Below are 12,493 nucleotides of genomic sequence, written 5' to 3'. Positions count from 1 at the left end.
CCCCCCCCCTTTTTCCCCCCCCCCCCCCCCCCCCCCCCTATTAAGTCATAGAAACCTCAGTCTCCCAAGTTCTTTCAACGGTAGAAATATCAAATATTATTCAATAAAATACCTGATAGAGGAAAAATACAGAACATAGCATGAACGTGACGCCATACTGGAACAAATCACTGGAAAATTCCTGAAACTATCAAAGAATAAAACAAATTCTGTAAGTATCCAAGGCATCATTTTTATAGACATCTGTTTTTCCTACAATTCCACTGAAACTAAATGTTTAATGACGTCACTAATCACAAAATATGCTTTATCACATAACGCCTTTTGTATTAGTGACGTCATAAAACACTTCGTTTTAGTGGAATTGCAGGAATCACGTCTGATTGAAAATTGGAATGATGTAAATTGATGCTATCAGTGTCCCTGATACACATAAAAATTTAGAAAACCTCTTTACAATCTCTTTAACAAGAACCACAGACGTCTGATTGAAAATTAGAATGGTGTAAATTGATGCTATCAGTGTCCCTGATACACATAAAAATTTAGAAAACCTCTTTACAATCTCTTTAACAAGAACCACAGACGTCTGATTGAAAATTAGAATGGTGTAAATTGATGTTATCAGTGTCTCTGATATACATAAAAAATTTAGAAAACCTCTTTACAATCACTTTAACAAGAACCACAGACATCTGATTGAAAATTAGAATGATGTAAATTGATGCTATCAGTGTCCCTGATACACATAAAAAGTTTAGAAAACCTTTTTACAATCCCTTTAACAAGAACCACAGACGTCTGATTGAAAATTAGAATGATGTTAATTGATGCTATCAGTGTCCCTGATATACATACAAAATTTAGAAAACCTTTTTACAATCTCTTTAACAAGAACCACAGACATCTGATTGAAAATTGGAATGGTGTTAATTGATGCTATCAGTGTCCCTGATACACATAAAAAATTTAGAAAACCTTTTTACAATCCCTTTAACAAGAACCACAGACATCTGATTGAAAATTAGAATGGTGTAAATTGATGCTATCAGTGTCTCTGATACACATAAAAAATATAGAAAACCTCTTTACAATCTCTTTAACAAGAACCATAGACATCTGATTGAAAATTAGAATGATGTAAATTGATGCTATCAGTGTCTCCTGATACACATAAAAAATTTAGAAAACCTCTTTACAATCTCTTTAACAAGAACCACAGATGTCTGATTGAAAATTAGAATGATGTAAATTGATGCTATCAGTGTCCCTGATACACATATAAAATTTAGAAAACCTCTTTCTAACTTACATGTAAATGTTCATCGTTCATGACAGCTACTCCTCTGACCAGATGTAAACAGGCACATAAAATATTTAATGCTGTAGACACCCAACCTACTATATCAAACGATACGTAGTGGACACCAAATGATGCTGAAAAATAAAAAATATTTAGCATGGTCAAAAATTGGAATGGTGCAAATTAATGCTATCACATATAAAAAAAAAAAGGGAAAACCTTTTTACAATTCCTTAAAACTAACATGTAAACAAAAAGCTTTGAGTTGTGCTTTGTCTAATTCTAAGCTAATAAGAATTGAAATCAGATGATTTGAATGTCCAAGTTTTCTGCACCTGAATGGGCTAATGAAGACAGGCAACGCCACTCAGTGTGCAATGAGGGAAATTTTACCAGAACACCAGCATTAGCCTCTTCTTTTGCGATTTCCAACTGTCGAGGGATCTTTAATGTGCACAGTCTGTAGCACACGGAGCCTCAGTTTATTGTCCCATCTGAACAACTAGACGCTTTTTCATTGTCAGTCCCTCAGACCTGTATCACTGACAGGGGGAAACCTGGTTGTAAAATCTGAAAGAATACAGATGAAGCTCATGATAAAAATTAATACCTACCAGGTGTTCTAAATGATGTTGATTTGGAACCTAATTCAGGATATAACTCAGCATGGGGAATACTGTAGGGAGGTCTCAACTTTAATTCTTGGTTTAAATCACTAATATTGATTTTAGTTGACAGAAACCTAGTACTGTTATACTTCGATTTGGTCTTGTGCATAAACATAGCTGAAAATTTAAAAATCAAATCAAAACATTTTTGACACACTAAAGACTTTAAGAGAAAGAAACAACTATATTTTACAAGGATAACAACTTAGGTTCACAAAGATCCTTTCTACCAGCTGGTCCTTGGTTAAACCTCTTGGTATTGATTTTACAAGGATAATAACTTAGGTTCACAAAGATCCTTTCTACCAGCTGGTCCTTGATCAAACCTCTTGGTATTGATTTTACAAGGATAATAACTTAGGTTCACAAAGATCCTTTCTACCAGCTGGTCTTTGGACAAACCTCTTGGTAATGATTTTACAAGGATAATAACTTAGGTTCACGAGGATCCTTTCTACCAGCTGATAACAACTTAGGTTTAGCTGTTCCTAAGTCGAATTAAAATTAAATATCGGTTCCGTTATTTTATTAGCTTTTATTTTATGACCTGTTAAGGTCTAAAGACGGCCCTCTTGAACATTCGTCTGCATGATGCCCTCTTCAACGCTGGGATTTTGTGACACGAACAAAAGGTGCATTCAGTGTCTAATGATTCTCAGAATACAACTTTTGTCTGCAGTGTTTTGGCGTAAACGCAACTGATCACGTGACAAATTTAATAAATGATGAAGTCAATTGCGTTTACACACCAATAATGTTAGAGAGACCAACATTTAATTCTTAAATATCCAACTTACCAAAATCAATATAAGCGTAAGGTCTGGTGATAACATCAGTTTTTTCATGCCTGTATTGTTGTAAGAATTCTTTCATTAAGTCATTGAGAAAAGAGAAAGTTAGAACTGTAGGGTAGTTAATATCAGTTAGAACTAGAAACGTTAAACCTCGGGCACTCGTAAAGCTGAAAATATACCAAAATTATCAAGATTCCTTATTCAAAAAATATAAAATGAAATGAGTTTTACATCCTACTTTTCTGTATCATATGGGCTAATGAAGATCAGCAACGCCATGCAGTGTGCAATGAGGGTAATTTTGCCAGGACAGCCAAATACTTTCATCTGGGTTGGAACATTGTCTTTTTGTGGCAGTAGAATAGCTCAGTCGGTAGCTAGTTGGATTGTCGTCTGCTAGGACAGTGGAATAGCTCAGTCAGTAGAGAGTTTGATTGTCGTCTGCTAGGACAGTGGAATAGCTCAGTCGGTAGTGATTGGATTGTTGTCTGCTAGGACAGTAGAATAGCTCAGTCGGTAGCTAGTTGGATTGTCGTCTGCTAGGACAGTGGAATAGCTCAGTCAGTAGAGAGTTGGATTGTCGTCTGCTAGATGATAAGGTGCTGTGGGTTCGAATCCTCTTTAAGGTTAGAAAAATTCTGATGCCTGTGCCAGTGCTTCCGAGAGTCAGCCCAGTGTCAGCTTTCGCTAATATTTACTTACTGTATATGAAATCTTCCCGATGTATAAGTACATCTATCTGTAAACTGAGCTGACTTTCTGGACAATAATTTCAGATCTTTATAGGCCTCTTGATAATCATGATCTTGGTTTGTAGAAGAACCGTCAGTTGACCCTGTCAGTGGCAGACCATCTCGAGTTCGGACCACCAGAACGAAATGTAACGCCATATCTGAGTTGACCAGTTAATGTATTATCATTATGTAAAGGTGATGTATTTATGAATTTTGATTCTTGAAACCTTCATTGTAGTTCTGCTGGAAAAATTTCAAATTATCTTCAAATGTAGTGAAGTTAAATTTGATGCTACAGGACAACTTATTGGAAATCTCCCTCCTCCCCTACATTCCCCTTTTCTACCCCAACACCTCTTCAAATCAAAAAGTAAAATTTTATACCTCCAGGAAATTGATTTGAATACTACCCCCTCCCTATCCCAACTCTACACCCCACGACCCCATTGCCCTACAGATACATATTTCACCCCCCACCCCAAACAATCAAGTCTTGCTGGAAAATTTCGAGAATATCATCAATTGTAGTGAAAGTAAAATTTGATGCATCAGGACACATTATTGGAAAACTCCCCCCCCCCCCCCTCCATTTTTCCCAATTCTACGATCCACTCCACCTCCGGATATATGACTTACCACCACCCCACCCACCACAGGCGTACAATTCAAGTCTTACAACTGGCCTGGCCTGGGGTTATCTTAGACGTGATATCTGACCGGTGACCGGTCATTTCAATATGGAGACACGATTCTGACTAAAACTGCAGAAGTATGGGACCAAATAGTTCCAAATTGGCGTCGTATCATCGAAACACGCAGAGACGATGCCATAAAGTCAAATTCAGAAATAATCTCGACATAATTTAGTCAAAAAATGATAAAACATACGAACACTTATGATTTTTTCTTCCACATCATCCAAACCGGAAATTAGTCTTTTTATAACTTTCAAGATGAAGAGTTCCATATCAAGGGAAATAACTCATAACATATTCAGACTACAGTTAAACGATGCTCGTCGAAATAGAATATATAGTTTCTCGACAAAATAGGGAGATTCTTATGTTTGCGAGGTCATTTATATATTTCATGATTAATGCAAACAACGTCATATAAAGTTATATTCTCTTTTGATGGGTTACGTCGCACTGATGCAAAAAGTCAGGGGTAGGCTTACACACCCCGGGTCCAAAATATGGTACCATTACCCTTCTAGCCCGACAATCTGGCTTTACCTGTTCCCGAGACCGAAACATCTGCCTCTATTCCAGTCGATATCAATCTAAATATCTTTCAGAGGCTTGAATAGAGGCAGACGTTTCGGACTACCTGTTCCTTGGAGGTGATATATAGATGGGGTATCGATTAAGGGTCATCCCATCCGTAGGCCTATATCACGTTCACGGACGGGTGAAATAGATTTGTCGTGCTAATACCTTTCATGTTAGGAAAGCCAGACGTAGCATTCTTATTATAAAAAGGGATAAAGGTAGCTTGAATTGATAGTGGACAATCTATCCATAATATGAAAAATTTTGAGTCATATTTTAGGGAGTCTACAAAATAACAAAAAAACAAATAGAAATTCATGTAAGAATATATATTGAAATAATACAATCAGTAGGCCGAGGCTACAAATTATTTATGAGCAATATGCAAGATACAAAAGGCACAATTTTTACGATTCGTCAGTTAGTCTATCTTCAATCGTTAAACCAACAGACCAAATCATCTGATATATTTGATAAAGCAAGGCTTAACCACGTGGTTTCACTCGAATAGGTTTTCAATCAATCTTGCTGCAGAGGTGAAGGGGTTAATGTATTGTTTCTTAATGAAAGCATTGAATATGCTTCTACGTTTGCAAGCTGGGTATATCAAAGGACATTTCCATCTTCGACAAACCAAAGGATCGTGAAATATGGTTAAAGATACCCTCACACCATAGTGATTACTAATTACTATTGTTGTGAATAATGAAAGTGGCCACGAGTACCGAGCACAACTCACAACTCAGTTACATGACAGTTGCGCTCGAATCTTATGACCGCTATTCTTATTCGCAACTAATAATGGTTATAGTGAAAGCCTCTTTAAGGTTCAGGGAGAAATGAAATAGAGTTTTACTTCCAACTACAGCACAAAGCAAAAAATGAAAATACACCAATAACAAGACGTAAAAAAAATAAACAAAAACAAAATTATTAATTTTTATCAAAACAAACATTCAAGATTCAAAAAACGTTGAAATTTTTGAAAAACGGATTCTAAAATTATTTGAAATCTGAAATGAATTGTTTTAATAAAAAATTCAATTTTTTAATGGCCGAACATTTTTAAGAATTCATCGATATTAATTTTTCCATCGCCATCTTTATCGAGTTTCTGAATGATCTGTTTGACCTGGGTTTCATTGACTTTATGGCCGCAAGATTCGAAGACTTTTTGGATTTCCTTAGAGTCCAGAGTTCGGCTGCCATCAGTATCAATAGCTTCGAACGCTCTTTCAAAATCACTTCGCCTGAAAATAAAACATTAACAGGATTAAAAACTATTATTTGTACTAATCCGATTTCTTGTCTGACGTCAATATTGCAAAAACCACTTAGCTTGTGACGTCGTTAGCCTAGAACCTCCGGCACCACAAAAGACGGAATGGAATTCACCTGGATACAAGTAAAACCGAATAACCGTTTCTCATTTTTCCAGTCGGGTGATCCAGAAAAGATGACTACCTTAGATAATATGTTGAAGTATTTTTGTAAAATGGGTTAGGGTTAGGGTTAGGGTTAGGGTTAAAATGCGACTCACTGTAAATCTTGTTCTGGAATTTTAGCCATTTCTGTCAGGAATTCTTCTAGAGAAACTTTCTGATCTCCATCCTTATCAACTCCCTGGAACATTTTCTAAAAAAATAATGGATGAATAAATGAAACACATAAAATAAAGGTAGAATGAATGAAAGAATACAATGAATGAACGACCGACCGAACGAACGAACGAACGAATGAATGAACAAATGAATGAACGAATGAATGAATGAATGAATACAATGAATGAACGAACGAATGAATGAATGAATGAACAAACGAACAAACGAACGAACGAACGAACGAACGAACGAATGAATGAATGAATGAATGAATTTTGGAACACAAAGCCTCCTCATTATTAAAAGTGAAGAAGATATTAAGTTTTATCTAGTTTTCCTCTCATTTCAATAAACCATACTACTAAAATATAAGATGAATTATAAACTACTGACAAAATGAATGAAATTATTTACTATGTGAAGTATACTTGACCCCTGTAGTATTTGACCCCTGTAGTATTTGACCCCTGTAGTATTTGACCCCTGTAGTATTTGACCCCTGTAGTATTTGACCCCTGTAGTATTTGACCCCTGTAGTATTTGACCCCTGTAGTATTTGACCCCTGTAAAACCTGGCCCCTATAGTATATAGAGCTAACAAAAGATTTTATGATTAATGTCAACACCATCTGAGTTAGAGAATGTAGAATTATAAAAAAAACTTGTTGAAATATTTATACAAGTACATTATAGTAGGAAATCGTGTATTATTAAAGGTGATGGGCCACGTAATTCTATCATATCAGCTCGACAGATAACCTCTACCCCTCAAACATGGGCTATCTTTCTTAACCTACCCTTATCAGAAATGACATGAAATGACATGAAATGACATGAAATGACATGAAATGACATGAAATGAGTTCTACGTCCCACTTTTCTGCTCCATGTGGAGACGATCCTTATCATTAGAGGCCATGATATTGTGTAGTATTAAAGGTGGTGTTCCGCGCAATTCTTCAACATTGTTGGGATTAAGCATATGAGATAGCAGCCCCCCCCCCCCTCAAAAGCACCTCCCCATTCCTCTCAAAAGTCCTGACATAAGTTGTTAAAGGTATAAGATTCTCCCCACCCCCTAAAAATTGAATTTCTATCGTATGTATACAAGAAAAGTGGCTATTGTAGTCAAGGTATAAGACAAAATTCGTAATAGCTTGACATTGTGAAGATGTGATACAAGAAAGGGGGCTATTGTAGTCAAGGTATAAAACGAAATTTGTAATAGCTTGACATTGTGAAGATGTGATACAAGACAGGTGGCTATTACAGTCAAGGTATAAAACGAAATTTGTAATAGCTTGACATTGTGAAGATACAAGGAAGGATGCTATTGTAGTCAAGGTATAAAACGAAATTTATAATAGCTTGACATTGTGAAGATGAAGTTTGTAATAGATTGACATTGTGAAGATGAAGTTTGTAATAGCTTGACATTGTGAAGATGAAGTTTGTAATAGCTTGACATTGTGAAGATGAAGTTTGTAATAGCTTGACATTGTGAAGATGTAGTTAGTAATAGCTTGACATTGTGAAGATGAAGTTTGTAATAGCTTGACATTGTGAAGATGAAGTTAGTAATAGCTTGACATTGTGAAGATGAAGTTTGTAATAGCTTGACATTGTGAAGATGTAGTTAGTAATAGCTTGACATTGTGAAGATGAAGTTTGTAATAGCTTGACATTGTGAAGATGAAGTTTGTAATAGCTTGACATTGTGAAGATGATTAGAATATCTGAATAAAAGATCAAAGATTAAAACAGTATAACATTCACTAATATTCACCGGGAAATATCAATACAAATACAGATATAATACAATATAACCTAAATACACAATAGAAAACTAGGACACCAGATATTCAACACTACAAGTAAACAAATACGTTTTTTTATCAGTTTTCCTTGATATAATCGATGTTTTATAAAATGGTATGAATTATTTAAAATGTTTGAATGTATACGATCCCAATATTCAATAAATAAGGTATTCAAAAAAGGTTCTCTGGTTTTTTTTTATGTATCAGGGACATTGATAGCACCAATTTACACCATTCTAATTTTCAATCAGATGTCTGTGGTTCTTGTTAAAGAGATTGTAAAGAAGTTTTCTAAATTTTTTATGTGTATCAGGGACACTGATAGCATCAATTTACACCATTCTAATTTTCAATCAGATGTCTGTGGTTCTTGTTAAAGAGATTGTAAAGAAGTTTTCTAAATTTTTTATGTGTATCAGGGACACTGATAGCATCAATTTACACCATTCTAATTTTCAATCAGATGTCTGTGGTTCTTGTTAAAGAGATTATAAAGAGGTTTTCTAAATTTTTTATGTGTATCAGAGACACTGATAGCATCAATTTACATCATTCTAATTTTCAATCAGACGTCCGTGGTTCCTGCAATTCTATTGAAACTAAGTGTTTGATGATATCACTAATCGTTGAGAGCCTTATGTGATAAAGCACCAAACCGTTTTGTGATTCGTGACGTTATCAAACACTTTGTTTTAGTGGAATTACAGGAACCACAGACGTCTTTCCGTAGCCTTTTGAAATTCTCGGTGACGTTATCAATGTCAACAGTACTATATATGATCACCCGTCCCCCTCCCCCTTTTGTAAATTGCGGGGGTGACTGAGCTAGCCAGAATATTTATAACGTGACAGAAGACATCCTGTGATAAAGTAAATTACTAGCTGTATTATTGTGAAATGTCCACACTATATTTGTTAATCTGATTTATTTAATATTAATACTAGAGATAATCTTCTTATCAAAGTTTAAAATATTTAACAGACGAAGTCACATTCTGAGGTGTAGGGGATGGTGGGCTATATCATATCTATAGGTCTTAACATAACCTGGTCACAATGTCAAGATATTACCAACTTCGTCTTATACCTTGACTACAATAGCCACCTTACTTGTATCATAGAATGTAATGATTTGATTGGTTTGTTCGCTAGCGTACCAATCAGAGTAAATATTACTCAAATAAGACTGTAAATATTATGCCTTATGTTTACAGACTTTCCAGTAAGGACTCTGATTGGCTGTATTCGCTAGCCTGCAATCCAATCAAATCATTACAAGTCCATGGACGGCTCCGGTTGCTTGAAGATCTAGTCAAATTCACCGCCATTTTATCCCTTCTAAGTAATTTTGTTATTAATATTGATAACAATTTATGGTCTAGAGAGTAACAATAACTATTTGTGTTTGTTATTATAGAGACGGATATAATCAATACAATAAAATATTTGAAAATATTGATTAAAGTAGATTTTTAAATATTCTGAAGCGACTGTGGTGTTTTGACCTACCAGATGTCGAATCTGCATTCTACAACAGACATATTTCAGATTGCATTGTCGATATATATAGCCGACCTAGGCACAGGGGCAAGGCTATCCACTTACCCTCGACAATCAAAATATTTGTGGGGACCCGAAAGCCATGGACGAGACAGTGGCCATTTTGGGCCGGTAAAAAGAAAAAAAATATTTGGGTTAATGGTATTTGCAGAAGTGACGTCATAATTTTGTCAACATTGTGTAAATATGTCCAGAGGCCTTGTCCATCATGTCCTTGTGTTTGAAAATAAACCAGACAGACAGACAGACAGACAGACAGACAGACAGACAGACAGACAGACAGACAGACAGACAGACAGACAGACAGACAGACAGACAGACAGACAGACAGACAGACAGACAGACAGACAGACAGACAGACAGACAGACAGACAGACAGACAGACAGACAGACAGACAGACAGACAGACAGACAGACAGACAGACAGACAGACAGACAGACAGACAGACAGACAGACAGACAGACAGACAGACAGACAGACAGACAGACAGACAGACAGACAGACAGACAGACAGACAGACAGACAGACAGACAGACAGACAGACAGACAGACAGACAGACAGACAGACAGACAGACAAGCCTAGACATATACCAGACCACCGGAAGTATGTTAATATATATAGCCACAGGAAATCGACATTAAAACATGTTTTACTCTGGAATGTTAATTAGAAGTAATTTAAAACATGTGATAAACTCAACTCGGTGATTCATAAACAAGTCCGGCCTTAAATACATCAATCATTTTAGACTGAACAAGTACTACCCATTAATAGTTGACATGACCTTTATGAATAGTACATTATCAAAGGTTTTCATGGTCAAATGACTCATACGCATTTGTAAATTCATCTTATCTGTTGTGAAATTTAAAAAATCTCCAATGCGCAAATTGTAAAATTGATACGAATATTTCACAATAGGCCGCCAAAATATTCAAATTTTAAAAACCAGTTACTAAATAAACCGCCTTTAATAATATAATTACTGTCGTGCACTTTAATTGACTACAAAAACTTGTGCTTCAGGATGCGAATTCAGTAAACAGATTCGTCCTGAATGAATATACAAGGAAATAATTTATTCAACGTGTATATCCGCTTCTTCAATTTATACTGTTATATTAAATGCATATACATTCTCTGTTTAAAGGGGCCCTACACACCATAGTGATTAATAATTGCGTTAGGTTGCGATTACTAGTTGTCTTAGGTTGCGATTACTAGTTGCGTTAGGTTGCGATTACTAGTTGTGTATAGTTGCGATTACTAGTTGCCTTAGGTTGCGATTACCAGTTGCGTTTGGTTGCGATTACTAGTCTCGTTTGGTTACGATTACCAGTTGCGTTAGGTTGCGATTACCAGTTGTGTATGGTTGTGAATAATGAAAGTGGCTATAAATTCCGAATACAGTTCACAACTTAGTTACATGAGAATTACATTCAAAACTTATAACCACTCTTATTCACAATGGTGTAACGGCCCCTGTAGTGTAGAATCTTACCGGTATAATTTTTACCAGTGCATGTACCTAATTTGGCCCAAGGGTCGACATTTGTATCAGTCCCCAAACCCATTGTTACGTCGTTAATAGCCATATATTTAACATAATATTTCACCCTAAAGTAATGATGATAATAATGAAGTTATTGATAATGATCATGATTCATGATTAGCTACGTATAATGATTACAATCATGAAGATGGTTGTAGATTTAATGCTCATGCTAATGATGCTATAGTGTTAAAGAGATTGTAAAAAGGTTTTTCTAAATTTTTTATGTTTATCAGAGACACTGATAGCATCAATTTACATCATTCTAATTTTCAATCAGACGTCTGTGGTTCCTGCAATTCCACTAAAAATATGACGTCTCTAACCCAAAGACTCTGAGATATGGTACCAACTCTTGCGATAGCTGAAGCACGCAGTGTGCAATGAGGGAAATTTTGTCACGACAGCAGTATCATTTGCCAAATTCAATGTGTAGGCTACGACTTGTAAAGCACCTGGGATAAACGAATCATATTTTCACATCCACTCCTTGGACTTAAAAAACTCTTTTGAAGCACTTTCGAGTTTTTCATGCCACGGCAAGTGCTTTCAAGAGTATGATCATGCAGCTCTCAATCCCAGCTATCGTTAAGTCTATTAAGAAATTCATGGCGACAATGACATTTTTTGTTCGTAAGGAAACCTCTTTAAAATACTTGAAGGCAAGTTTATGATTCCACGACAAGTGCTTTTATCTGATATCGTTAGTCTACTAAGAAATTTACAGCGACAAAGACATTTTTTTGTTTGCAAGGAAACCTCTTTAAAAATTCCACGGCAAGTGCTTTTACAAGTATGATAATGCATCTCTCAACCACCAAGCTATCATTAAACTAACTTTCCAAATCCCAAATCAACTAAGAAATTCCCAGCTAGTGACAATGAAATATAAATAAATATAGAAATATTTCACTTACAATAACATCTTGGTCGCTGACTTTCAACTTCAGGGTTTTATTCAACATATTCCTCAATTCATGAATAGTTAATGACCCGCTATTATCAGCATCAGCCTTCTTAAAAAACATCTCATAATCAGCTTTTTGTTTTGGTGTCAGACCCATCTTGTTGTTTGTATGATTTCAGTAGGTTTAGTTAAAACTAGTGAGTGTATCGTCGCTAGGAGAGTGATGTAGATCAGACCAGGTATGTCAGTTTAAACTATAGTAGTCATATAGTAAAAATAC

The 12,493-nt window shown here is 35.6% G+C and overlaps 2 protein-coding genes across 2 annotated transcripts in view; both read right to left on the bottom strand.

The window, feature by feature from the left end:
• LOTGIDRAFT_223470 (hypothetical protein) overlaps window positions 1-3,655 on the bottom strand; it is a gene marked incomplete at both ends in the record, with an annotated part of 7,033 nt that extends 3,378 nt beyond the window's left edge. Inside the window, 3 exons of the mRNA XM_009068874.1 lie at window positions 1,914-2,088; window positions 2,769-2,932; window positions 3,468-3,655. Coding sequence (XP_009067122.1) covers window positions 1,914-2,088; window positions 2,769-2,932; window positions 3,468-3,655 — 527 coding nt within the window. The remainder of the gene's footprint in view (window positions 1-1,913; window positions 2,089-2,768; window positions 2,933-3,467) is intronic.
• Window positions 3,656-5,075: 1,420 nt separating this feature from the next.
• On the bottom strand, window positions 5,076-12,493 carry LOTGIDRAFT_237106 (hypothetical protein). Its single transcript, XM_009068873.1, has 3 exons — window positions 12,224-12,493; window positions 6,311-6,405; window positions 5,076-6,020 (listed from the first exon to the last, which is right to left on the bottom strand). Exons 1-3 carry the CDS (start codon window positions 12,368-12,370, stop codon window positions 5,819-5,821), a joined length of 444 nt encoding a protein of 147 aa, XP_009067121.1. The 5' UTR covers window positions 12,371-12,493; the 3' UTR covers window positions 5,076-5,818.

This window comes from Lottia gigantea (assembly GCF_000327385.1).
Source record: "Lottia gigantea unplaced genomic scaffold LOTGIsca_95, whole genome shotgun sequence".
NCBI classification, from domain to species: Eukaryota; Metazoa; Mollusca; class Gastropoda; family Lottiidae; genus Lottia; species Lottia gigantea.
This window is presented reverse-complemented; position numbering and strand designations above follow the sequence as displayed.